At 44.1% G+C, this 27,828-nt stretch overlaps 1 protein-coding gene across 7 annotated transcripts; it reads left to right on the top strand.

Annotated features, from left to right (window-relative positions):
- Positions 1-1,035: 1,035 nt before the first annotated feature.
- On the top strand, positions 1,036-26,702 carry LAT (linker for activation of T cells). Of its 7 annotated transcripts, none has more exons than XM_061589176.1 (14): positions 1,036-1,082; positions 6,681-6,853; positions 7,079-7,293; positions 7,432-7,459; positions 9,418-9,470; positions 11,325-11,367; positions 13,425-13,486; positions 13,752-13,778; positions 14,964-15,018; positions 19,056-19,150; positions 19,591-19,641; positions 25,980-26,033; positions 26,216-26,284; positions 26,412-26,702. In XM_061589176.1, the coding sequence occupies exons 3-13, from the start codon at positions 7,185-7,187 to the stop codon at positions 26,281-26,283; spliced, it is 645 nt and encodes a 214-aa protein (XP_061445160.1). In that variant the 5' UTR covers positions 1,036-1,082; positions 6,681-6,853; positions 7,079-7,184; the 3' UTR covers position 26,284; positions 26,412-26,702. The 7 variants fall into 7 exon arrangements, with proteins under 7 accessions (XP_061445160.1, XP_061445165.1, XP_061445164.1 ...); XM_061589181.1 differs by having other exon boundaries at positions 19,092-19,150; XM_061589179.1 differs by having other exon boundaries at positions 1,046-1,082; positions 6,803-6,853.
- The last annotated feature ends 1,126 nt before the right edge of the window (positions 26,703-27,828 follow it).

The raw sequence follows: 27,828 nt of genomic DNA on the forward strand, positions 1-27,828 counted from the left end.
AGTGTGCTTCGTGTGCAGGGAGGCTCCTCAGGGTGGCAAGTCTCTCTTTGAACAACCTCTGTGGGCTTATTTCCTCCTTTGGGAAATTGAAACATTTCTCTCCCCCAGGTAGCACATGCTACACTTTCCATGTCTTTCTGGGGCCTAGCCCAGTTATTATGTAACTTGAGCTGTGGATGTGAACCATCCATTACCATATGTATTGGGATCTAGTTCCTTACCAAAAAAAACCTGTTGCTCACAGTGTTCACCAGCATTCTCATTGCAGTATACGCAAAGAACTGTAAGAAAACATAACTAGAACTGAGGCAACATGAGCCACTGGAAACAAAAAGGGAAAGGGGAGGGTTAAGCACAGAGAGTATCAATGTAGAGTATCAATGGACCTAATGTCCCTCCTTGGCTTTACCACCTCTGGTTCATTAACGCCTTTGGCACACAATAAAGATACAAGTGTCCTGTATGTAGATTATTTGCAAAGTTGGTCACTAGTATGCATGATCTGCTTTGCAAATAAAGTCCTCAAAAGTTACTAGTCGATGGGTTTTTTTTGTTTAATGTTTTGTGCATTTCAGTCCAAGAAACTGGTTAAAACAACCTCAAACCAAGGGGGTATTGGGCTGAGAAGAGGGAAATTATTTTCTGGTCGTCTAGAGAGCACTTCATACTGTTGAGGTGGATGACTATCTGCAAGTCGACTAATGAGTGATTCAGTGGCCATCAAGGGAACTCTTAAACATGGAATGAATTTTGATGACCACTTTGGCAAGTGTGCAAGCTTCCAGGTTGCACCTTGTTCAGTGAAAGTTCAGGAGCTTGAAGTTGAGGAGGCGGCTGATAGCTCTGGCATGGGCATTTGCTTTGATGGCTGGATTATATTCCCAGAGCTGCCAAATGTGTGAGATGTGCGATGGTGCTTCTGCCTTCTCTCCCCCCCCGTCATGTTTTAGTGCACCTGCCCTTTGACTTCCTGCTGGCGGCTGTGGTGCTTCCTTCCTGGCCAAGCAACTGAACAGTAGCACTATCTCAGCTGCAGCAGAAAAGAGAAGCCATCATCCAGGCGTGAACTGGGAGCCCCAGATGTGAGTTTTCACAGATATGAGTTGGGAAGGGGAGGAGGAGGAGCAGTTTGAGGCTGACCCTTCTCCTAGCAACTTCTATGCTATTGGGTTCTGATTTCTGGGTCCTTCTGGAGGATGGAGTATAACCTCAGAAGCTGGAACTTAGTGAGATGGAGGGGGAATGGGGAAAGCGGGAATGGTGCAGCAAATGGCTGAGCTGAGGGGGAATTCTGGGACAAATGTGTGGCTTTGGGTTTCTGTCCCCTCGTGCATCCCATGGGATGTAGCATAGGCAGTGCCAATGACCACCAATTCAAGATTGTAAGTGAAATAGATTACTTTTTTTTACTGATCCACATTGTAAAACATACAAACTCTAGAGTCTTGAATTCTAATTTTATATTATTTATTTATTCATTAAATTTATATCCTGCCCTTCCTTCCAGTAGGAACCCAGGGTGGCAAACAAAAACACTAAAAACACTTTAAAACATCGTAAACAGACTTTTAAAAAATATATTAAAACGAAACATATTGAGAGTCACTTGGGCCTACGCACAAAAGCTGTCTTGAGCAACATACATCAATGAAGTTTGGTTAACAATCTTGAGTTGGTGGTCCTTCTTGCTGGCCAGACTTTCACACAGCCCGGTGGGTCACTGGGTAGAGTGCAAATTCAAACCCAGACTGACAGTGGGAAGCAGAAAACAGTTTTTCTCCATTGCATAACAAAATGCTTTCCCGTCCCCCTCATTTGTGCCTCCCCCCACCCCCTGTCCTGATTACAATCTCTTTTTCCTGTCTTGCTATTGCATTCTCTCTCTTTTTCTCTGATTCTCCCCCTCTGAAACAGGATTTGCTTTGAAGGCTGCGGTTTAAAAAGACAATTTATGCTACAGAAGAAACTGAATAAATGGAACAGATCCATCCACATGATGATTTTCCTCAAATTCTAGCCTGGCACCCCACCCCACCCAGCTGTGGCAATCCCCAGTTTTACTATTTTGCCCCTGTTACCTCCAACAAGCTCCCTAAGTGGTGCCAGTTTCCGCTCTGTAACGGAACCCGTGGTTTGTGGTCACTTTGACCTGTAGCCAGTGCTCCAATCAAGTGGAGTAAAAGTGGGGAGGCTGTAGGGGGGTGTGTGTGTGTGTGTGTGTGTGTGTGTGTGTGTGTGTGTGTGTGTGTGTGTGTGTGTGTGTGTGTGTGTGTGTGTGTGTGTGTGTGTGTGTGTGTGTGTGTGTGTGTGTGTGTGTGTGTGTGTGTGTGTGTGTGTGTGTGTGTGTGTGTGTGTGTGTGTGTGTGTGTGTGTGTGTGTGTGTGTGTGTGTGTGTGTGTGTGTGTGTGTGTGTGTGTGTGTGTGTGTGTGTGTGTGTGTGTGTGTGTGTGTGTGTGTGTGTGTGTGTGTGTGTGTGTGTGTGTGTGTGTGTGTGTGTGTGTGTGTGTGTGTGTGTGTGTGTGTGTGTGTGTGTGTGTGTGTGTGTGTGTGTGTGTGTGTGTGTGTGTGTGTGTGTGTGTGTGTGTGTGTGTGTGTGTGTGTGTGTGTGTGTGTGTGTGTGTGTGTGTGTGTGTGTGTGTGTGTGTGTGTGTGTGTGTGTGTGTGTGTGTGTGTGTGTGTGTGTGTGTGTGTGTGTGTGTGTGTGTGTGTGTGTGTGTGTGTGTGTGTGTGTGTGTGTGTGGAGAAAAGAGAGAGTGGCATTATACCGAGGCAGCAGTATTTTCCACTCTAGTTTCCTTGCAGGCTCCAGCCCTTTTGCTCCCCCCTCCCACTTGTTCTGAATTGTTCTGAGTGGTGAACAGGCTGCCTCGACACCCTTCTCCCCACCCCCAAGCAAGGCATTGCGATCTTGCAGCTGCAAAACTGTAGCTGCAAATTCTCTCCTACAGCACCCACATCATAAGAGCAGGGCTTTGTGTGCAGGCACCCAGATCCGGCTGTGGGTTGCTGTCACTCATGTGAGTCATCCCTGCTCTTCCTCTGCTGTTCCCACACTTTTTTTTTTGTGCTAGGGGAAGGGAGGAAAGGGGCAACAAAGAGGCCTCACACACCTAACCAACCCAGGAGTTCTGGCACTTGATTTTTTTGTTTCCTTTTTTTTTTCTGGGCATGAAATGTGGCATGGGATATGATAACTGGTAAAACATTTGGGTGGTTGCATGTTGAGGTTTTTATCAGGGCTGTGGAGTCGGTACATCAAACCTTTGACTCCTATTTTTCTACTGTCCGACTCCAACTCCTTCATAAATGGCAAATGTATATTATTTATTTATTTATTTATTTATTTATTTTATTAGTTGATTTATATCCCGCCCTTCCAACAGGAGCCCAGGGTGGCAAATAGAAACACTAAAAACACTTTAAGACATCATAAAAAGACCTTAAAATACATTAAATCAAAAAAATTAAGTTATTAATTTTATTTTGAAGTCGGAGTCGGTACATTTCTTCCGACTCCACCCAAAATTGCTTCTGACTCCACGACTCCAACTCCACAGCCCTGGTTTTTATCCCAACTCCCAAGTGTTTTAACTCTTTGTTGTTGCAAGGGACCACAGCTTAGTGCTAGAGCACCTGCTTTGCATGCAGAAAGCAACACTGGCATGCCATCTCTAGCAACAAGGATCAGGAAGGAAGTGATGGAACACACCTCTTTCTGGAGAGCTGCTGCCAAACAGAGTGAGCAATACCGGGCTAGATGGCATAGTCCAACTGGCATAAAACAGCTTTCTGTGTTCCTAAGGAGCATTTCTAATCAAATGTGGGCAATCCCAACAGGCCGTGCCAACATCCAAGTATATGAGGGTCTGTCCTGAATAGCTCCGTGATGTTCCTTCAGTCATGATGGAGAGGCATCCAATAAAACATGTAAATGTACTGCCTTCAAGTCAATCCCGACTTATGGCGACCCTACAAATAGGGTTTTCATGAGGCTGAGAGGCAGTGACTGGCCCAAGGTCACCCAGTGAGCTTCATGGCTGTGTGGGGATTCGAACCCTGGTCTTCCAGGTCGTAGTCCAACACCTTAACCACTACACCACACTGGACCTCCTAATATGGCAATTTAATCTGCAGAAGTTTCTAGTCCATAGCAATCTTTATTAGTGTTGGATGCGTTTTCATGGAGCTCAAGGTGGTGTATGGAGGATTCCCAGGCAATCTGTTATCCAGGCCCTGATTGGATCCAGATCTCCTTGGATTCAGCATCGTTGCTGCCTCAGGTGCTTTCAGACTAGAGATGGGGGCGAAGTTTGATTCAGTTCGCATTTAAAGGCAAACCTACCTGATTCATACTTTCCAAAATGAGAACCAAAACATAGCCATCTTTCAGCATTCACACTTCTCTGCATTTTGCAATGCCGTTCAACTAAGTAATGCATACAAAAATACATATATTGGGAGGTGTGCCTAAAAATGCATGTATTAGTGAAAAAAAATACCAAAATGCATTCTGTTAGGGGAAACTGCTTTCCAAAAATGCCTATATTAGTCAAAATTGCTTACAGACATATGTATTAGACATTTGCACTAAAATGCACTGATGGATTTTTCTGAGGACTTCTTAAAACTGATAAGGAAATGTGGGAAATTGAAATTAAGAGGGGGAAAATGAGAAGCTGAAATTGAGAAATTCGACCATCCCAACTTCAAATCAAACATAACCTGAAAGTCTCTCTCTCTCTCTCTCTCTCTCTCTCTGTGGGGGGGGGGGGAGGGAGAGAACACTGACTTCAGTTGGCTAACTTCCCTGTCTGCTCCCCGTCATGGTCACTTTTGTGACAAAACATGACACTGTTGTTTCCTGTTCATTGGCATTTGCTTGAGACCAGAATGTGTACCATTGTGAACTACACCCAGTTAAAAGGTGCTGAGAGTCATAGCCTAGAAGAACTCTGTGTCTCCAAGTCTGTCTTGTACTTTGGAGGCCCCTCCTTTTCTAATTTTGCCCTACCTTCTTGCATCACCCCCACCCAACCTATGCCAACCATTTTCTTGCTGTCTGGCATCATGGAGATTTCTTTTTGTGCAACAGCATGCATCCCATGGCTGCATGCAGTTTATCTGTGGATTCGGTGGCCTGCATGTTGGGCTATTTTCAATTGGAACGCTACTTTCTGCTCTGCTCACTCCTGTTATCACCTCTCCGACTGTTCTGTAAGGATCTCTGTGGTCTATCAGTAACAGTAGATTAGCACATCCGAAAGAGCTTTCTCCCTGCTATCCATTGCTTCTTTAGAGATGTGCAGCTCATTATGCAAGGCAATGTTGCACAATGCTTGAAGGCTCACTCTCTGTGCATGTAGAGCAAAGGTGAGGTCCTACAGGCCTGGGTGGTGCCCTGAATGAATGGTTTAGCCTATAATGTTTCCCTAGGACTGGCCTAATGGAATGTTGATGCAAACTAAGTAACCTCCTGAGGCTCAGAATTCCTGGGGTGCCTGCCTAAGTTATGTAAATGTCTTGGAGAAAGAACTTTAGCCAGAATTTTGGGAGTTATACCCCCCCCCGTATTTTGGCCCTATCTGCACTATACATTTAAAGCACTATCATGCCACTTTATACAGTCATAGCTTTCGCCAAATAATTCTGGGAACTGTAGCTTGTTAAGGGTGCTGAGAGTTGTTAGGAGACTCCTATTCCCCTTACAGAGCTACAGTTCTTAGAGTGGTTTAACAATCAATCCCTCTTCCCAGGAAATTCTGGGAATTATAGCTCTCTGAGGGAAACGGGGGTCTCCTAAACTCCCAGCACTCTTAGTAAACTACAGTTCACTGGATTCTTTGAGGGAAAGCATGACTGTTTAAAGTGGTATGATTAACTGCCTTAAATGTAAAGTGCAGATGGGGTCTTTTTCTTTCTTTGTTAATGCTTATTGGTAAAATTGGGGTTCTAATATATGTTAATACCCTAGGAATCTGGGATTAGCTTATAGTCTAAAATAGATGAATGTAGAGCCCAAAAGTATAATTCATTTACTTACTGAAATGAAAAACTGAAAATTATAGAATACATTTTCTCTTTTCTAAGAGTTGACTGGGATAATATGATCTGATTATAAGGAGAGGAGACACAAGTGGGAGAGGGATTTTTTCATTTGCCAAAGGCAGAAAAATGCCTTGGGCAGGTCTGGAGTTTCCCAGAACCCTTTGCAACATGCAGGGGCTTCGTTGGCAGATGGGCTAGAATCATTGGCAGATAGGTGGCTGTGCAAAAGATTCTGTGAAGCTGTCTTAACGTTTAGAAACCACTGTTATAAGGCAGGTATGGCAGACTTCATGCTTGCAGGTTCTACTTTGGGTGTTTGCTAGAACCTTCCGGTTCACTGACCAAAACCAGGCTCAAAATAATTGCTTGGGTCTGAGCCAGATGTAAAATAGTGGTTGCCTGGTAAAGCCAATTACTTCCTGCACCCCATGAACCATGCAGTGGGATGGCCTACATATACAAGTACAAATGAATGGGGATGCTAACAGCCTAAATCTGGGTGTGTGTGTGTGTGGTTTTTTATTGTTACTGTTGTTAAAAGCAACTGGAGTCAGAAACTTACTGATCCTACTGCAAATCATTCCACAATCTACCAGTAAATACCAAATCTCCTTTCTGCCCACCCCTGTTCTAAGGCTTTGACCTGAAGAACAGGAACTGAGACACTCCTTCCTCGACCTGCTAGATGCTGAACTGAGTTCTCACTTGGGAAAAGGGAGTAGATGCCTGCCTACTGACCTGTTCACCTGTCTTCTAGCATCGCAGCATTCACCTGACCAAGCCAAGGAGCTACCAAGGAATTCACAACGTAAGCGAGGCTATGTTGTGTTTTCCCTCTCACACCTCTGCTACCTTTTGTGGTGTGCTGCTAATACTTGGTGTGAAAATCCATCCAAATGCTGACAAAACTTAAAATGAGTTCTGAATAAGATATATATGTTTTGTTGGGTGGACTGGTGCTGGGACAAACAGTTGCATTTGTTTTTATTAGTTTTAACACACTGAGTGCATGAATTTGACTATTTCCCCACAGGGCTGTTGACATGCTGCACCGCTAACCTGCTCGATGCGGTTTTTCACCTTGCCATTAGCACCTGCCCCGAGGCCACGACATTACTCCTGTCCCTCTTGCAGGTGGCATGGATGCCTTCCACACGGGTGACATCTTCTGGGTGTTGGCACTTACTGTCCCAGTTCTGGTGGTTCTGCTTGTGCTTTGTATGGACTGCCGGGACTCTGAATTAGACAGTTAAGTCTCTTCCATTCTCTCCAAACCTTTCCTTTCCAAACTTTGTCATTGATTGCTTTCTCACCCCAGGTCATCTCCTGATTTCATTGGTGTGTGTATCTTTCTCTCTCTCTCTCTCTTGCTCTCTCTCTTAACAGCACCATCTGTTGACGATTACCAATACAAGTGAGTTCATTACTATCTGGGGCAAAGTGTGGGGTGCAAAATTGGACCTTGGGGAGGTTTGGGGAATGGATACATAATCCAGGGAGGCCAGATGCTCCAGGCAGCTTCTACTTCATGCAGAAAAGGTGCATCTCCTAACATTTTTCTCATCTGCACAGCTAGAAAGGTACAGCAGTCCTGCTCTCTTTTCTCTCTATGGCCCTTAGACATCCTTTGACTTTCTTAAAAGGGAAAGTACAGAACTACCCAGAAGCAGATAGCAAGAAGAGACAGGTTAAGGAGGAGACGAGTCATAGCTGAGTGATAGAGCACAGGTTTTGAATGCAGAAGTTGCAGGTCCAACTCTTGGCATTTCTTTTTAAAAAGGTAGTAGTAGATGAGGAAAGACCTCTGCCTGCTGGAGGCCTTGGAGAGCTCCACCAGTCAGAGTAGAGAGCGCTAGACTAGATGGACCAGTGTTGCCACTTGGTATGATGTAGCTTCACAAAATTGTTACTGGATCATTTAGATGAGCAGGCTTTGGGATATTTTGAGTAGTTGCGCTTGTGAATGTGCCAGCACTACATTTTGAGAATTTGTGACTTGGCTGGCCCTGATTCAGCCCCCTCCCCCTTTAAAGTCTTTTGTTTTTACCCCCGGTGTTGGGAGTGAAAATTCAGACAAGCGTTAGCCCGTTCATAGCCCCTGACTAATAAATGTGTGAAGTTGCCAAGGGTTATAACTCCTGGAGCTACTATGCCAGGCTGGAGCTGGTGACTACCTGATGTCAAGGACCAAATACAGTCAAATGACAAGAGACTCTAGAAATGTGCATGGCCCACAAGTGTCCCCTGGCGTGGTACTGTTACCTTTAACTCCGATTTTGATTGCAAGCACAAGCCAGGTTCACACAAACAGCAGATGAGACGGGGAAATAATTTCTGGACTGGACTGCTCCATAGCGCAGGTATGGGGTTTGCATGACTGAATGAGGAGCCAGGGAACCTGTGGCCCTCCAGATGTTGTTGGACTCCAATTCCCATCAGCCCCAGCCAGCAGAGTCAATGGTCGGGGATTAAGGGAGCTGTAGTCCAAAAACACAGGGAGAGCCACAGGTTCTCCTCCCCTAGATGGATGGCTGTCCATGTGTGTGTGTGTGTGAGAGAGAGAGAATCCCTACACATGTAAAACTAGCATAAAAGGAGAAAGCTTCCTTAGACAATTTGCCCCTCTTCCAGTGTTCTCTGTGAATGGAGTGTTGTTTAATATGAGAAGCATTCCATCACATGATTTCTCTTCCTACTCTTAAAGCGGAAAAGTCCAAGAACAGCTGTGCAACCTCATCTGCTGTTTGTTTGAGCTGCTGCTTTGAATTTGGGGATCTGAACTCCCCTTTAATGGAAATATACTCTCCATGACTTCCTCTACAGTGGGGTAGCTTCACTGCTTTGAGTCACGTAGATAAATTTTTCTCTGGGAGCAACTTTCTCTCATGGTTGGGATGGACACACTGCGTAGACTGATTTATGAAGCTGATGAATCCTGCCTTGTAGTAGCAGTTCGGCCTATGCTAAGGATCAATGGGTTGCATACAATTCTCATCACTGCTAGAGTTTCTGGCAGCTGCAGGAATAAGGTCCCAGATGCAATACCCAACATCTCTCCATAGGACTGGGAATGTCCCCTGTGTGAAACTATGGAGAGCCACTTAGAACAGGGATAGAGTACTATGGGGCCTTCCAAATGTTGCTGAATTACAACTCGCATCAGCCCAACCTTGGGGGGCCTGAGGCTGATGGATGTTAGAGTCCCAACATCCGGAGGGCCCATTCTGCTTCTGACCTGTCATCCAAAGCTGAGAGGGAGGAGATTCTAATGGGAAGTGATAGTGTTGTTTTGGGAGCAGGCTGATAAGTCTCTCAAGCGTGATTCCTCTAGCGTCCATGAAAAGGGGGCTGATTGCCTTATTGCTCCCACAGGCCCTCAACTAGTGCCCGTACCCAGACCTTCACATTGCTGAGACGTCCTCCCTGTGAGTAACTGTCTATGCCGTCCTATTTAAAAATAGCCTTATGCTTATCCTCATTTGCTCCTTTTTTGACCATCAGGGAAGGCACTTGATATAGCCATATGATGGTGTTCCTATCAAAGGAATCTGCACCCATCATCCCTCACTGCTGTGGCTCCAACACCCACCCACCCCCTGATAAATTGCAATCGTTTTGGGTGCCAGCCCTCAGCACATGACCACTCCACACATGAAGGAAAATTAAATCCATGTTCTCTCTATCTCTGAGCTTCCAGACTGTTGCTATTCATGTGGAATTCAACTGCATGCTGGCAAACTCAGAATGTGCACTTTTAGTCAATTGGAAGGTCTTGCACAACCAAGACACTTCCCAACGGATAAGGCTTTTTGTGATAAGGAAAGTGACAGAAAGGTATGGGATAACGCTTACTTTGGTGTACCTTGTCATCTAACCTCTCCACAAGCAAATCAGAATGAATGCTAGTTTAAATAGTTGTTGTCTGATCTCCCTGCAAACAAACAGGATGAATGCTGAATAAACAGGTTGTCTGAAAGCACCCTCTCTCCTCTAATCAAAATCTCTTCCCAAGAAGCTGAATCCAGCATCCAGTATTGTATTCTGTGCTTCACCCACCTCCTGTCTGGCAGCATAGTGGTGCACGTAACACATCCCCATTTACACCCATCCAACACATCCATAACAAGGAAATTTCGTATTGCATGAGAAATATTGTGTTGAAATTTGGATGGGGGCTTCAGGGTTCCCATCATGGCATTAGAAGAATGGTTTTCCTAAAGATTATTTCAGCTTAATCTTGAACTTTTTGCTATAAAGAAAGTTGCTCCAGACAAGACCCTCTGCTCTTAACCTAGAACTTTTATAACTGAAGTTCAGCTAGGCATGACCTTTTTCTCATCCCAGTCAGAACTAAAGTGTATGTGACGCTAAATGCCTAATGAGTAAGAACGTCTCAGGCTATTTTGTTTAATAATAGGTGCGTGCTCCTCCCCATCCCCTCGACTTTCATCAGAACCACAGCATGCAAAGAAAGTAGGTTTAACCCTTCCTTACCCAGCTGTGATGCTGTTGAAAATTACCCCCCCTCCCAAATGTTAGCCTTACAAGAAAAGCTATTTGGTGCCAATGGGAGCTTTTCCTCCTAAAGCTAATAGCAGCACAGAGGAAGACACTTTTCATTGGGTTTGTAGCTGGAGAGGGAAGGTTTAAACTTCCTTTCCCCTCACACTACAGTCCTGATGAATATTGGATGGCTTCTGCACCTATTACATTAAAGAAAATCTGACTAGCTGCTGATTATTATAACACATAATATATATGTTAGATATAACAATTACTACTACTACTACTACTACTAGATTTATATGGCTGCCCATGAAAACATATTCTCTAGATGGCTTACAAAATAAAAAGTAAATACAATATTAAAATACCAGATAATAGTTTATTTTATTTTATTAAATTGCAAACACAGGCACGGCATAAGAAATTGGAGAAAAATACTATCCATTAAGTACAGTAGTCACTTTGCAAAATGCAATGTACGTAATTGGAGCCCAGATCTTGTTTTGTTTTGAAATGCTAGTTGCTTTAAAAGTCCTGGGTGGATTTTTTTTGAAAAAGGCATAAACGTGGTTCCAAGCAGGTCTTTCTGGGGAGGCTCTTTCACAGCAGGGAAGCCACAACCAAACAGACGCCTCCTCCTAGTAGCCATCCCCGCATGTACTTTGGCAGAGCACATGCTGCTGTTCCTTTTGGGCACGGGAGGTGAGCAGAAAGCTGGGATCCTGTCCACATCTACCAGGTGATGGTAGCTGCGTTCTTCTTTGATCTTTCAGCCCCAGCTTGGAATGCCATCCAATCCCAGCCAGAATTGTGGAGGTAAGCAATCCCAGAATGCTTTGTGAGCTGCGTGCTGAGCATCCCGCCCCGCCCCCTTCAGTTTTGAGTGCAGAATAAGTCTGTTTCTGTGAGTGGGTAAGTGTGCTTGAAGCCTTGTCATCCTGTATGTTGTCTGCATACAAATAGATGTCTTGTGTGTGTGTGTGAACATAAGATCACTGGTCTGACCCTTCCTAAGGTCTGCTAAATTCTGCACCCTGGGTTGTATTCAGCTATGTCGTACTTGGAGTAGACCCATTGATGAACCTAAGTTAGTCATATCTATTAACTTCAGTGGGTCTACTCATGAGTATGACTAGCATTGAATTCCACCCTCTGTTTTAAATAGCAGTTTGCCAGGTGCCTCCTGTGGAAGCCTACAAGCAATGGCTTGAAGGCAAATGGCCCGTTCCTGTTGCATTATCTTCTGTATCTGGTACTCAAGAGGTATACTGTCTCTTACCATGGAGGTTCTGGTTAGCCATCATGGCTTGTACCACTTGATGAGGGATAGTTCTATCCAGCGCTTCGTTTGGTGAAAAGCGAGGTGCTGGCACTCGTACCTTGATAAAAGTGCTGTGAGTGCCAGCACAAGATGGCTGCCTTGGGCAGCAAAAAAGAGATGTCAGTCCTCCATACAGGTGAGTTCCATCACACACAAAAAAGCACGGCTTCTGTCAATAAATATAAGTTAAAAGGTCATTGCTTCCTCCTAGTTTTTTGAGAAGGGAAGATGCGTATCACATGCATCAGGGAGGAGGATTCTTTGCCAGCCCAAGGGTCACATTCCCTTCTGGACAATCTTCCAAGGCCAGTGGTGGGTGGGGACAAATGCAAAAATGACTGGAGTGAGAAATGTAAATTTTACCTTTGTATTATAGGCTAGATTCTACACAGACTCACGCATCCCATTTAGACAAGCAAGAGGCATTATCAGAGTTCAAGGACAAATTCCAGCCAGGCAAAAACACTGAGGCTGCAAAGCAGGGCTAGTGAGGGATGTGGTCTGGGGAGAGTCCCGAGGCCTGGGGGCCACATTTAGCTCCTGGGCTTCAGATTCTTCATTACTGATGTATATCATGCTACAGAACACATGGGCTGATTCACATTTGCATGCACATAGATCTCTTGCCCTTTGCTTAGATTTGATGACTCTCCTTTTAAATGTGTGTAGTGGCTCCACTGAAAATGCTCATCTGTTGAGGTGGCAATATGTGATGCTTGGTCTATGATCCCTGTTTCTAAATTGCTTCATGTTTGCTTGGTTTTATCTGTTGTTGCATTTAGCTCCCACCTTTCCTCCAAGGAGTTAACATGTCAGATATCTCCCCCTCCCCATTTTATCCTCACAACTACCTTGGGTGTAAGCTAGGCTCAGAGCCTGCGACTGGCCTAGGGTTGCCTTGTGAACTTCATGGCTTAGTGGGGATTTGAACCCTGGCCTCCCAGATCCTAGCTCAGTTGCAATCATCCAGCGATAGGTAGGTTTCCGTGAATTTATTTAATTTTATTTATTTACTTTGCAAAAAAAAAAAAGTAACCACTTTTCATCAAAAAAGATTCCAAGGCAGTGTACAAAGGCGTGGCCAAGACTACTCATACTGAATAAAAAGCATAACAAAATAAAGCAAAACTAAGAGACAGGCCAAAAACTCAAGACTAAAGCTCAGAGTCAGGGAAAGTTCCAACTAATATGCCATCTATAACGCCTTGGCAAATAAGAGCTTGGCAAGCAGTAAAACTTCCCCAGGGTGCATCCACCTCTGGGCTCATTCACACAAGACAGATAATTAAAAAAAAAAAATCCAGTTTTAGATGTAAAAGTGGCATGTGTTTGTAACCTTAAGAATAGTGAAGGAGTCGCTCAAACTAAAATTCTACCAGCATATATGGATTAATCAAAGTGGCGGTGCAGGCTGGAAAAAGAAAGGCATGGTGGTGTTGAGCATCCTGTTGGGGAAGAAGGACCTTCAGCCTCAGTTTATCACACTAGGTGAACAGCTCTTTGGATGCTTTCACACAAGTATTTAACCCCTTTCCCCCTTTGCTTGCTGCAGATATCCCCCATATAGTCTTTCCCATCACACTGCTGCTTCGTTCCAAGTTGAAGATGATAATGGTGAGTTGTGAAGTAAATGAGGATACAAGACTTAAGCTGTGGAGGGTGCAGTGAGGCCTTCTTTCCTGCAGAAGCCTTACAAAGGCAATGGAAGAGTGTCTGGCCTGGCTGAAGAGGTCTGGAAATCTAGCCATTGGGGAAAAATGACATTTTGAAGGTCTGCTTGTATGAAATAGGGGTTGGAGGGCAAAAGGCATAGGGTTTGGGAAGCTCTCAGTAGTCTTAATTGGTAACCTCTTTTTCTCCTTGTGGTATGTCTCCTCAGGAAGCATTCCCAGTTATGAAAATCAAGGTGAGTGGCAACAGGAATTATAGGTTGTCAAGAATAGCTAACTTTGGTCAAGCTGAAGTAGGTCAACCAGAGAGAATTCTGGGAGCCTGTGGTTCCCTAGGACTCCCTACTGGGGGAGATCCTCAGCTCAGTGTCAGACAGACAATTTGCAACTGTGCGAGAAGATGCAACTAAACCTTAGCGGTTATCTCTGATCAGCTTCCTGAGATCAAAAGTCAGGAAGAGGGGGTGTTATAGATCAGGACCCCTGGGTGATGCTCTAGCCCCCTTATCTTCAAAGGCTTCAAAGGAGTGGATCACTGGAGGGGCGGAATATGGCGTTTTGCCTCCCCCCCCTTGTTGACCGATAAGCCCCATAAAAATGAAGGACGTTCCTTCAGACTTAGTTCCCCTATTCCCATCTACCTCGACTCGCTGAAGCGGGACAGAGAAGCCTTTTGGGAACCAGGCAACTCTGCAGTAAGTATAGGATATTAGCTTAGATAGACTTTTGTTGTATTCCTTTGTCTGTATTGAACCTGTCACCTTTGTTATGCCAATGTACCTCGTGTAGCCCATCTGAGGATGATTAGCTTTAAGGAATCAAGCTGTTGGTCTCTTTTGTATATACCATCCTATTTACTTTTAAATAAACTATCCTTTTATAAATGGTGTGTATTGGCTTGGAACTAAGGATTCTAAATCTAGTCCTAGATTGCTGAACGCTTCTTATTACTGTTAATGAATTAGGCTTAATCCCTTAGAATTCACATTGGCCTCTGAGTTCCCTTCCCTCAGAGAAAGGAACCAGGAAGAGGGGTGATGGCAGTACTACCGCGACTAATTACTCCTGAAGGAGGGCGAGTTTTTGCCTGAGAAGCAGAGACCCAGAGGAGTTGGGACTGTTCTCAGAAGCAAAGAACCCCTCTTGGCGAACTAAGGACAAGGAACCCCAGGGGGACAATTCTTTGACATAGGTGGTCCCCTCTCCTTCCCTCAAATATGCAGCTTGTCTCACTTATGAGAGTCATCTGAAGAGATTTGCTCTGCAGTTCTCCAGCGTTCTTGGATTTGGCTGTGACATGCCAGGCTGGATTCTGTGGGATGGTCCTGGTTCATCCTGGGGGGTGAGGCTTACAATTTACATGATTCTAAACCCAGGGAGGGTACATGTGATAAACCTGTTTTTGATCTCTGTTCTTCCAGTGCAACCCTGCATCCCTGATGAGGATAATGATGACAACTATGTCCCTCCATACATGTAAGTCTTTGTGGGTTGGAGCTCAAGCCTTATAATGGATCATACCAGAAGACGGTTCATGGGAAACTGTTGGCACGCTACATGTTCCACATTTATAAAGTCAGCAACATCTCTGCTTAATGGTTTAAATCCTGGCTTTCTGCCAATTTGCTCAAGGTTGTTTGTTTATTTCTTGAATTTACTGTGTATCCCACCTTTCCTCCAAGAAGCTCAAGGTGGAGTTTTATCCTCACAACAACCCTGTAAAGTAGTTAGGGTGAGAGTCAGTTACTAGCCCAAGGTCATCCAGTGAGCTTCATGGCTGAGTGGTGATTTGAACCATGGTCTCCCAAGTTATAGTCCAACACCCTAACCACTATACCACACTGGCTGTTGTTCCTAGTTTAAAGTGGGATGGGAAGACTGTGGCCCTCCCAATGCTGTTGGACTTCAGCTCCCATCAGCCCCAGCCAGCATGTCCAATGGTCATGGATGATGGAATTTGTAGTTCAGACACATTTGGGTTCTCTCCAGAATGTCCCTATGTTGCAGGAGGGAGTCAGTCGTATACTGACAAATTTAGATTTGGGTAACTAAAGTGGATTAAAGTGCTCTGCCACTCTTGCACAGCACATACACTGTGACAGGAAAATGTGCTAGGAAGTGTGTAGGATAACAATTGTTTGACAGGAGGTTGTATAACCTTGGTGCAAACCAATTGAGATGAATGCTCATTGCTCAATAAACGGGATGTCTGGAGGTGTCCCAGAGGGCCACCAGTGAGTCATTTCTGGGAGTGGTGGAGCTAAATGGAAGCTGGTCTGAGGCGGGCAATGGAGAGGGGACCTGATGATCTTGACTCTTTATATATATACACTCTGCCTGGCTGGGACCAACTGCCATATGGCTCCTCCACTCCCACAGCTGCCTCCATCAGCAGCCCTTCTGCCTGGCGGTATACCAGTTGGGACCAACTGCCTGGCAGTTGGTCCCAGCCAGGCAGAGTGTAGTAATTACCATTTTGTTTTTGCCCCACTTTTAACATGCCGGAAATTGCTTTTAAAGCCCTAACTGGTTTGAGACCAGGTTATTTGAAGGACTGCCTGCCTCCACATGAACCTTTCTAGACCCTAAGGCTGGCAGTTGAGGCCCTGTTTGTCTGCCAGCCATCAAGAAATATGAGATTGGTTGGGTAGCTCCTGGAGAGAGTGGGGTGGCTCAAATTTTATGGAATTTCCAAAGCAAATACAAATGGTTCTTCTACATTGTCAACTTTTTAATGGGCCTTGAAGATGGTTTTCTTGTTCCATATTACATGCTGTTTCTAATCTCATATTGCTGACTGTCTTGGTTTTGTATTATACAGCCATGAGAGTGGCTGTACTGTAGCCAGCATGGATTTTTCGCATTCCACAATGTTAAATTGAAAATACCCCCCATGCCATTCTGTTGCTACCCGTAAGCTCATTTCAAAACAAAACCTTACAATATTTACAGTCCTGAACTCAGAAACGCTTGCTTAACAACCCTCTAAGTTTTTGTAGCAATACACAAAACAGAGAGAATCAAGAGTTCAAAGTGTAAAACAAGAGGGGGGAAATTCAGATTGCTGTTAGATTTTTTCTGTCAGTGGCCTCATAATTTGTTGAAATTAATTTAAAAATCAGTCATGTTCACAGAGTACCTGTAATCTTATTACTGATCTTGCCCCATACTCTGACCTTCATTCTCTCAGTTTAAAACTTTAAAAAAATGCCTGGCTGATTTTTAATTAATTTAAGAAATTTAACATTGAAGTTGATTGTAGTGCCAGGCATGCTCAGTAAGAACCAACTATCAGTGTTCTAAAAGCCAGACTCTCAGCTGTTTGGCCTGGCTAAACGGGGCCATGGCAGACATTTATTTCACTTTAGACAGGTCATGGCTTCCCCCCAAAATCCTGGGAAGTGTAGTTTGTGAAGTGTGCTGAGAGTTGTTAGGAGACTCCTATTCCCCTGACAGAGCTCCAGTGGCCAGAGTGGTTTAACAGTCAGCCCCTCTTCTGGGGATTGTAGCTCTCAGGGGAATAGGGCATCTGCTAGCAACTCTCAGCACCCTTCACAAACTACACTTCCCAGGATTCTTTGGGTGAAGCTATGACTATCTAAAGTGAAATAAAGGCCTGGTGTGCATGTGGCCAGGGACAGCTTTGGTTTAAATGTGGGTGGAACACAACATGTGCCTGCTGTGGAATAAAAAGGTGGGGTAAACCTTGAAAAACAATTATACTGTTCACAATGTTTTCCTTTTGGAAAGGAAAGGGACTTTCCCTCTGCCCAGTGCCCACCCACCCAATCTCCTCCCTGTCCCCTTCCCCCTCCCTGCCCCTCCCCCAAGCCAGTTTCACCTATCGTAAGCATAATTATACAGGAGTAAATCCCATTGAACTCAAAAAGCATGCAAATAATCAAACCTGCCATGCCCTCCTCTCCCCTCCCTCCCTCCGTCCTGCTCTTGTCCCCTCACCCTCCTCCTCCTACATGGCCAGTTTTATCTATTCTAAGCATGGTTGCATGGGAGTAAATCCCATTGAACTCAAAAAGCATCCAAATGATCAAACCTGCCCTCCCCTCCTCCTCCAACCTATGCCCTTCCTCTTGCCCCTTCCCTCCCCCTTCCTTCACCCATCCTACCCCTTACCCTCCCTCTTCCTTCCCTCTCCCCTCCCCCCTTCTCCCCTATAGTCAGATTTACCTATCCTAAACGGGAGTAAATCCTATTGAACTCAATAAGCATGAAAATGATCAAACCTCCTTCTCTCCTCCCTCCTCATCCCTCCTCTTCCCCCCCCCGTGGTCAGTTTCACCTATCCTAAGCATGATTGCATGGGAGTAAACCCCACTGAACTCAATAAACATGCAAATGATCAGACCTCCCCCTCTCTTGTCTCTCTATTTCTCTCCTTCCCCTCCCCTCTTCCTTCTTCCTCCTCCCCTGCCCACTGCAGCCCTCTCCTCCCTCCCTCTTCTCCTCCCCTGTGGTCAGTTTCACCTATCCTAAGTATGATTGCAGAGGAGTAAATGCCACTGAACTCAATAAGCATGCAAATGATCAATCCATTCTCAGCAAACTTGCACAGGATCCCATTTCTTACCTCCTGGATTAAAAAGCAGAGAAATTCACTAATAGGAAATAAAAACCTTGCACTTTAAGAATGTACTTATATCCAATGGATATTTCTATCAAACTTTAAAAAGCAGGGAAATTGGGCAGCTATAGTGTATGCACCAGGGGAGCAGGAGACCTGGGCAGGCCAAGTTTGTTTTTTCCCAACAGCTAGAGTCATTCCTTAAGTAGCAACATATTGTAATCAGTCTGATTTTACATCAAACTGCAGTTTCAGATTCAACTGTTAATGCACCCAAAATAGAAATAGAAGTTAATATCCAGTTTGGAACACAAACGGCTGTCTTATATGACATTGATCAATAAAAAGGCTTTGAAATTAATAAAAAATAAATTTGACACAGATTTCTAGGATGAATAATGCGAGAAATATAATTTTCTATGTTAGATGTTCTGTAGAAACAGTAGTAACACAGGAAAGAATCAAAGCAAGAAGAACACCAACATACAAAAAATGTAATCTCCATCTTTGGAGACGTAGTCCTGATTGCAGGTGTTGAAGTGGATTGGACAGGTCTCCTGCTCCCCTGGTGCATTCACAATAGCTGCCCAAGTTTGAAAGAAATATATGTTGGCTATAGGTGGTTCTTAAACTGCAAGGTTTTTTGCCTATTAGTGAATTTATAATATTTTAACTGCTGCTGGTGTAATATTTTTAGATATTTAGTTTCATGGACTGTAACTGTAGAGGTGGTGATTTTATGTTACACTTGTGTTTTTAATAAATAGGGAACTGCCTTGGAAGGGTTAGCCGTGAAAGGTGGCATCCAAATGCTGAAAATTAAGTAAGCCATGTTGGCCCTCGTCTGCTAGTCAGAGTTGGCAATGCTAGATTAGATGGGCTGGTTGGTTTCATTTGGTATAAGTCAATTGCTTCTCTCTTGAATCACTAGTGCAGCTCTAAAACTGGTCTCCCTTCTCCTCTGCAGTGAAGTCTTGCCAGATGCTCCACTGACAAATCAAGGCAATGAGGATTGTGCATCCACAGGTGAGATGGCAGTGGATGGGATGACTCCATGCATCCTGGCATCAGGACTATGGTGTCCTCTTTGAGGGTGTTGTGTTAACCTGTCACGCTTCAGCCTCTTAAAAATCAGGGCCATCTACATTTATTATTTACTTACTATTTTGCATTTATATCCCACCTTTCCTCCAAGGAGCTCAAGGTGGCATACATGGTTCTCCTCCTTACTCTCTCCCACAACAACCCTGTGAGGTAGATTAGGCTAACAGAGTGTGACTGGCCCAAGCTCACCCAGTGAACTTCATGGTTGAGTGGGGTTTTGAACCTGGGCTCCCAGATCCTAATCCAAAGACTGTAACCATTACATCATACTGGCTCTAAATAAGAAAATAATTGGGGGTACATACCCATTGGGAAGGGGCAGTTTTTAATCTGCCTTCTAACTCTGATTTTTTTTTTTGCAGGTTCAATAGTGCAGTATGAGAATGTGCTGGAGTCTCAGCGGCATTCACCTGGTGAGTGGGGAATATGGATGAATAGGGCATGGGTAGAGGCCATGAGGGGCAGAGAATGCTAAGATTGCGTTTACTTGTACATACAGTGCCAGGCAGAGCCAGCCCTATCATTAGACAGAGTTGGAGCTGGACCCACTATTAGGCAGAGGGAGGTAACTGCCTCAGGATGACATGAAAGGGCAGCAAACTGCTACTTATTTCAACATGTTACTGCATTTTTATAAGGGAGGAAAAGAGGTGCTTGTGGGATTTTCTGCCTAATGTGTCAAAATAACTTGGCTGGCCTTAAGTATTACACACTTGATTTTCCAGGGAGCCAGTCAGGGTGGTGGGGGTGAGGCGCCATTTGCTATTCCACCTCAGACAGCCAAAGGTCTTGGACTGTCTCTGATGCGGTAGGATCGGCTGTTGTCATTTAAAACTCTGGCTAGAAGATCTTTTATTTTTTCATGTCCCCCTAGGTTTTATTTTAAAAAATGCCCTGGGGTCAGAAAAGTAACAGTACAAAGTATGTTGGAACAGAAACATTTTCTCTATGTCCCTCCCCTTTTTTAACTTAGTACATGGGGGGAGCATTCAAAAATGGCATCCTCTGTCTTCAACCAGAAGTACAGCCCACTGTACCAGCTCAGCATTCTATCTTATTTTGTTGCTTATGTAGTATAGTGGTTAAGGTGTTGGACTACGACCTGGGAGACCAGGGTTCGAATCCCCACACAGCCATGAAGCTCACTGGTGAACTTGGGCCAGTCATTGCCCCTCAGCCTCAGAGGAAGGCAATGGTAAACCCCCTCTGAATACCGCTTACCATGAAAACCCTATACATAGGGTCGCCGTAAGTCGGAATCGACTTGAAGGCAGTCCATCATCATTATGTAGGCCAATCCTGAACCGGAGGGAGGTGAGATTCTTGAAAGAGTGCTTCTAGCGGGCTATTTATTTACTTTTACAACATTCCCAGTTGGGGGTATAGTTGGATTTAAGAGTTTTATGAAAAATAGAATATAAAGGATTAACTCTGGCAACTTTTTTGACATGGTTACCTAAACTTCTTCCTACAAGACCTTTAGGATTTAGTCTGTGTGTGTGTGTGTGTGTGTTATGTGCCTTCAAGTCGATTACGACTTACAGCGACCCTATGAATCAGCAAGCTCCAATAGCATCTGTTGTAAACCACCCTGTTCAGATCTTGTAAGTTCAGGTCTGTGGCTTCCTTTATGGAATCAATCCATCTCTTCTTTGATCTTCCTCTTTTTCTACTCCCTCCTGTTTTCCCCAGCATTATTGTCTTTTCTGGTGAAGCACGTCTTCTCATTATGTGTCCAAAGTATGATAACCTCAGTTTCATCATTTTAGCTTCTAATGATAGTTCTGGTTGAATGTGTTCTAACACCCAATTATGTCTTTTTCGCAGTCCATGGTATCTGCAACACTGTCCTCCAACAACACATTTCAAATGATCTGATTCTTCTCTTATCCACTTTTTTCACTGTCCAACTTTCACATCCATACATTGACATCGGGAATACCATGGTCTGAATGATCCTGACTTCAGTGTTCAGTCATACATACACCTTTGCATTTGAGGATCTTTTCTAGCTCTCTCATAGCTGCCTTCCCAAGTCCTAGCCTTCTGATTTCTTGGCTATTGTCTCCATTTTGGTTAATGACTATGCCAAGGTGTTGATAATTCTTCACAAGTTCAGTGTCCTCATTGTCAACTCTAAAGTTACATAAATCTTCGTTTGTCATTACTTTAGTCTTCTTGACTGTAGTCCTGCTTTTGTGCTTTACTCTAACTTTCATCAGCATTCGTTTCAGATCATTACTGGTTTCTGCTAGTAGTATGGTATCGTCTGCATATCTTAAATTATTGATGTTTCTCCCTCCAATTTTCACACCTCCTTCTTCTTGGTCCAATCCTGCTTTCCGTATGATATGTGCTGCGTACAGATTAAACAAATAGGGGGATAAAATACACCTCTGTCTCAAACCCTTTCCGATTGGCAACCAATCGGCTTCTCCATATTCTGTCCTTACAGTAGCCTCTTGTCCAGAGTATAGGTTGCGCATCAGGACAATCAGATGCTGTGGCACCCCCGTTTCTTTTAAAGCATTTCATAGTTTTTCATGATCTACACAATTAAAGGCTTTGCTGTAATCTATAAAGCACAGGGTGATTTTCTTCTGAAATTCCTTGGTCCGTTCCATTATCCAACGTATGTTTGCGACGTTCTCTGGTGCCTTTTCCTTTTCTAAATCCATCTTGGACATCTGGCATTTCTCGCTCCATATATGGTAAGAGCCTTTGTTGTAGAATCTTGAGCATTACTTTACTTGCATGGGATATTAAGGCAATAGTTCGATCATTACTGCATTCTCTGGGATCCTCTTTCTTTGGAAGTGGGATATATATTGAACGCTTCCAGTCTGTGGGCCATTGTTTAGTTTTCCATATTTATTGACAATTTTTTAAAAAAATTTGGACAGATTCAGTAGCAACTCTATTGGTACGCCATCTGTTCCTGGTGATTTGTTTCTTCTAGGTATTTTAAGCGCAGCTTTCACTTCACATTCTAAAACTCTGGTTCTTCATCATACGGTTCCTCTGTGAATGAATCTGTCATCCTTGCATCTCTTTTATAGAATCCTTCAGTATATTGCTTCCATCTTCCTTTTATTTCGTCTCGGTCATTCAGTGTGTTCCCCTGTTGATTATTCAACATCCCTACTCTTGGTTTGAATTTCCCTTTCATTTCTCTAATCTTTTGGAATAGTGCTCTTGTTCTACCTTTTGTGTTGTCCTCTTCTATTTCTATACAATAACTATTTGCATTCCAGTCCCCCATGATTATCAGAACATCTTGTTTTGGCGTGTGATCAATTTCTTCCTGTACTTCTGCCTAAAATATCTCCATTCCCTGCTGTTCTGTTTGGAAGCTTCCATTGGAGCGTAGATTTGGATGATGGTTATGTTAATAGGTTTCCCAGTTAATGTCATTGATATCACTCGCTCAGTCCTTGTGTTATAGTTCTTAATTGCTTTTGCTACATCACTTCTCACTATTAAAGCAATCACATTTCTTCTTAATTTCTCATTTCCTGCATAAAATATTTTGTAGTTGCCTGATTGAAAATGTCTCATTCCCATCCATTTTAATTCACTCACACCAAGTATTGTAATGTTGATGCGTTCCATTTCTTGCTTGACAATTTCTAACTTTCCCTGGTTCATACTTCTCACATTCCATGTTCTCATTGTGTACATTGTACAACTCTGGACTCTCCTTTCGCATCTGTGCGCATCCGCATCTGTGCGCATCAGCCTCTGGACTTTCTTTCGGCTTTGATCCAGTGGCATCATTAGTACTTGTCTGTTGTTCTTCCCCAGGAGCTCACTGAGTGCCATCTGACCTGAAGGTCTCATCTTTCAGCACTGTCCCATGTTGCATTTTGGATAGTCTATTCATAGGGTTTTCATGGTAAGAGATATTCAGAGGTGGTTTACCATTGCCTTCCTCTGAGTTTGGATGCATCTTAGTCTGGTGTCTCAGCTTTGACCATTCCACCTTGGGTGCCCCTGCTAGGAGTGTAGCCTCTTGGTCTAGACTCTTGACAGCATTGCTCTCAGCAACACTCTCAAACGCCCTCACCATGTTAAGGTGTGCATGCTAGAGGGAGAGTTTTATCTGCAGTGCCTTTCAAAATTAGAATTTGAAAATAAAGTGAAAAGTTCTGGATTTGAATAAAATAGTAGCTTTAAGACAATTATACAAGTTTACTCCCTAGTAGGGGCGTTTAGGGTTGCAGGCAAAAGCAACTAACTGAAAGATCCAGCTAATGCAGATTTTGCACTATTTGTCAAAGACCTATATTTGAAAGCTTGCTATGGGGTAGCTTTGGTTCCAGTTTATTTTAAAATTGAAGAATAATTTGCAGACCTTCTGCAAAGCAGCACATCTTTCCAGGTATAAAAAGCATGAAAACACTGTGTACTGCTGTTTTAAGTGCGGGGGTGTAGTCATCTGGGGTTCTGGAGAGTCGTAGACTCCTTACTTTTTTGGGAAGATGGTCCCAGCCAGGTCCTTATGTATGATCCAATCATCATGAAAGGGCAGCATGTCAGCCACTGAGAAGAGTTCTTGTCCTTTCATGCTGATTGGAGCCAATCAGAGTGAAATGAAATGAGTCAGCCCCTGAGAAAACTCTTCTCAGTAGCCAACACACAGCCTTCCCTTTCATGCTGATTGGCTGTTAGAGATGTATGCTGTAGCGGAGTGTGAGGACTGAGAGGACACAGAGAGCAAAGAAGATGCGGGAAAGTGGAAAGGGGGCATGGTTGTGAATAACATGAAGGGATTCTGCACTTTTGAATTTGCCACTACACTGCTGTTTAAGAGTGAGGTTCAGTGTGTGGCTCTTCAAATGGCCCCATGCACAGCAGCTGTGTCATTCTTACTGCTTATATATGCAGTGCAGGGGTTGACACAAGGAGCATCACGGCTGTGCATGGGGATTTGAATTTGAGTCTTAATTGAAATGATCTCTCCTCTCTGTCATGCTGGCTCTGCTGTGATTGAGCAAGGAGGAGGTTTGTTGATGTACCCAGTGGAGGAGGGTCCATTAGGACAAATGAGAGGTGGTAATCTGACTGCTCCTGAAAAAGCCCACACTGGACCCACTGGTTTGTGATAATTACCGCCTGGTCGCAAATACCTCCATTTTAGGGAAAGTGATTGAGAGGGTTGTGGCACAGGCATTGCAAGTACTCTTGGATGAAACAGGTTATCTTGACCCATTCCAATCTGGGTTCAGGCCAGGTTATAGGACTGAATCGACCTTGGCTGCCCTGATGGATGACTTTATCAGGAGAAGGACGGGGGAGTGCAACATTGTTGTTATTACTTGGCAGCTTTTGATACCATTGACCATGGCATCCTACTGAGCTGACTTGGTGAGACAGGTATTGGAGGCACTGCTTTACAGTGGTTCCGATCCTACCTCCAGGATCATTTTCAGAGAATAGCATTGGGTGATTGTCTTTTGGCCCCCTGGCAATTGTGCTGTGATGTGCCGCAGATACCATCTTGTCCCCCATGCTGTTTAACATCTATATGAAGCCCTTGGGAGCAGTCATCAGGAGATTTGTGGTGAGGTGTCAGCAGTACACTGATGATACACAGCACTATTTCTCTACAATATCTGAATCAGGATAGGCCATGCAAGCCCTGAACTGCTGCCTGGACTTGGTGGTGGGCTAGATGAGGGCCAGTAAACTAACTCTGAATCCTAGCAAGATGGAGACGCTGTAGGTTGGTGGTTCCTGAGTTCTGATAATTGGTCAGTTGCCTGCTTTGGATGGGGTTGTACTCCCTCTGAAAGAGCAGGTCCATAGCCTTGGGGTGCCCCTGGATCCATCTTTGTCACTAGAGGCCCAGGTAACCTCAGTGGCTAGGAGTGCCTTTTACCAGCTTTGGCTGGTAAGACAGCTGCGGCCATTTCTGGACTGGGATAACCTGACCACTGTTGTCCATGCACTGGTAACCTCCAGGCTGGGTTACTGTAATGTGTTCTATTTGGGTCTGCCCTTGAGGTTGGTCTAGAAGCTGCAACTGGTGCAAAATGCGGAGGCGCAACTGCTCAGTGGGGCAGGGTATTGCCAATATGTCACCCTGCTGCTGAAAGAATTCCATTGGCTGCTGATTAGCTATTGGGCCAAATTCAAGGATCTGGTCTTGGTGTACATATTAAATGTTAGACAGGTGCCATCTCTGTTATCTTTTCGGCACCTACTGAAGACCCTCCTCTTTCAACAAGCCTTTTCGACAAACAATAAGGTCTCTGTTTAACTTATTGCAGTCTGCATCTGTGTTGGAATTGCTTTTAAAGCTTTTTTAAAGAAGATGCTTTGAAATATGTTTTGTTTTAATATATTTTAAAGTCTCTTTTGAAGATGTGTCAGAGTTTTTTTGTGTTTTTGTTTGCCACCCTGGGCTCCTCCTAGGAGAAAGGGTGGGATATTATTATTATTATTATTATTATTATCATTGCCCTACCAAACTCAGTCTGCCCTCACTTGCCTATTCCTTACTTAACAACAGTCCAAGAGGTGGCACTGGCTGTCAGACTCTTCCCCCCTTAATCTCAGTATTGCCTTTCTAGAACTCAGCAGGAAGGAGAATGGCAGCAAGACCAGAATTAGTTGGCGCCACCTATTGCCTGGCTCCAGCTGCTTTTGGCCTCTTTGCCTGCCCCCCTTCCAGCCAGTGGGCACCAGCCTCCACTGAACGTACCTCAGAACCTTCATGTAATTCTTCCCTTTTCTCTCCCTGTCAAAGGTGAATATGTCAACGTACTAGATCCAGAGACCACTATCTTAGATCCTTGTTTTGGTGAGTGAAAAAAGCCTGCCATATGGGCTGGCAAGGAAGTTCTTCCCTTCAACAGTGCACTCATTTAATTTCCCTTTAGTCCCTCGTGAACAATTTTCTCTGGCTAAAATTGCTGGGAGGGCTATGAGTGGGGTTAAGTGTTTCCCTCCCACAACCTCATGTGATCTCCCATCTTCCTGCAGTTGGCACCAGCGATCGGGAAAGCGAAGATGACACGCCAGACTATGAGAATGTTTGCCCTGGACTTTGAGGTATCTGTATTCTGGGAAGCGGGTTGAGAAGAACTCAACACAGGGCAACTCTCGGACTTGCATATTTGATGCCAGTAATTACCTCTGAGCATGTGCAGATTCTTAACTAACATCATTTTCTTCCTAGGCTGTGAAAGGGCCATTTCAAGACAGTGTTCATTGTTTGCTTGAGTGATCTTTGCACAGAATGGATCTCTGATTACCTTGTTGGCCTGAGGACACCTTCTCCCTTGTCACCCCATGGCTTGCCATAACTTATTGCCCTCCTTTGCACTTTGGCTGACACATCCTGAGAATGTCAAGTGATACCCTACTTGTTAGCAAGATTTGGAACCTTGATTGTCCATGTGGATCTAGTCTTTTAACACTGTCCCTCCCCAAAGCAATCTCAATGGTTTATATCTCTTGGCTAAATAAAGAACTGGTAATTCCTTCGTCGTCATTGGACTTGAAAGGGAATTGGTGCAGGGTTGTGGATGGGGGTCAAGAGGAGACTTGGATTAGCTGAATGGGAGATAGCAAGAGTCTGCAGGGATTGGGTGAACAGATAAATCTTGGCAATTGTTTTTAACATAAAGGTTATTAGGTTTTTCACATTATTACAAAACATTATGATCCCTTATTCCCTCCTTTTGCCCTCATGCCCTTTCCTTCTTCTTTACATACATTTTTATTTCTGATGTTCAATTGTTTGAGATGTTATGCCGTGTACAGGTTCATATGCTCCAGTAAGGGTTAAGAAGATAAATGAGTGTCAGTGCTGGGGTCTCAGCTTAGCAACCGCTGAGTTACGGATGTTTCTGCCACTGCATTGCATTGTGCCTCCCACTTCTAGTTGTAGATTTTACTCAGTGAAGAGTTCCAAACATGCATTGCAAACCTTAAACAGTGCTTTGGGATCCTACCTCAACTGAAATGAATCTTGGGGGTGTTGGGTACTCCCCACTTCCTTGTGCTGGAAGCAGTGCAGCCTGCATTTGGTTACTTGGGATGAGAGAGCACTGGAGAGACAACCATTAACACTTACTTCCCTCTTCCACACAAGGCTTTGGTGTGGAATTGCCATGCTTCATTCACTCATTTCTTTTTAGGGGCATCCACACACACACACCATCATCCAATCATTCTGTATTTTCTCAGTGGCTCTCTTCTCAGATGACAAAGTCTGCCTTCTTTCAGAACAAGAGGACAGTAGTGCATTCTCTGCAAATACAGATGCCTTGAGTGCTGCTCTTCCATTTTTATTTTAAAGGACGGGTTTTGACGTGGGCAGTGACATATCTGGCAAGTGAACCTATCACACCTCAGCCCAGATTTCCTAACCTTTGCAGTGGGTGCTGTTTTATGACTGTTTATCTTTTTAATTGCATTATTTTAAATGAAAAAAGAATCTAATTATAACATTATATTAATGCAATGTGAAAGAAAAACCTTATTATGAACCATTCCCAGTCACAACCATTGACAGTGTTACTAAAATGGCAGTGACTGAAGAATTTTTTAAAACCCTTTTTTAAAAACATTAGCGTTATGATGTTGTATAT

The sequence above is a fragment of the Rhineura floridana genome, chromosome 11, assembly GCF_030035675.1.
Source record: "Rhineura floridana isolate rRhiFlo1 chromosome 11, rRhiFlo1.hap2, whole genome shotgun sequence".
Classification (NCBI taxonomy): Eukaryota; Metazoa; Chordata; class Lepidosauria; order Squamata; family Rhineuridae; genus Rhineura; species Rhineura floridana.

Bases quoted from the DNA above. Each gene is read 5' to 3' on its own strand.
- LAT (XM_061589176.1), top strand. From the start codon at position 7,185: ATGGATGCCTTCCACACGGGTGACATCTTCTGGGTGTTGGCACTTACT. The intron at 19,642-25,979 runs GTGAGTGGGGAA...TCCCTGTCAAAG, and splicing joins GTCTCAGCGGCATTCACCTG to GTGAATATGTCAACGTACTA. The intron at 26,034-26,215 runs GTGAGTGAAAAA...ATCTTCCTGCAG, and splicing joins TATCTTAGATCCTTGTTTTG to TTGGCACCAGCGATCGGGAA.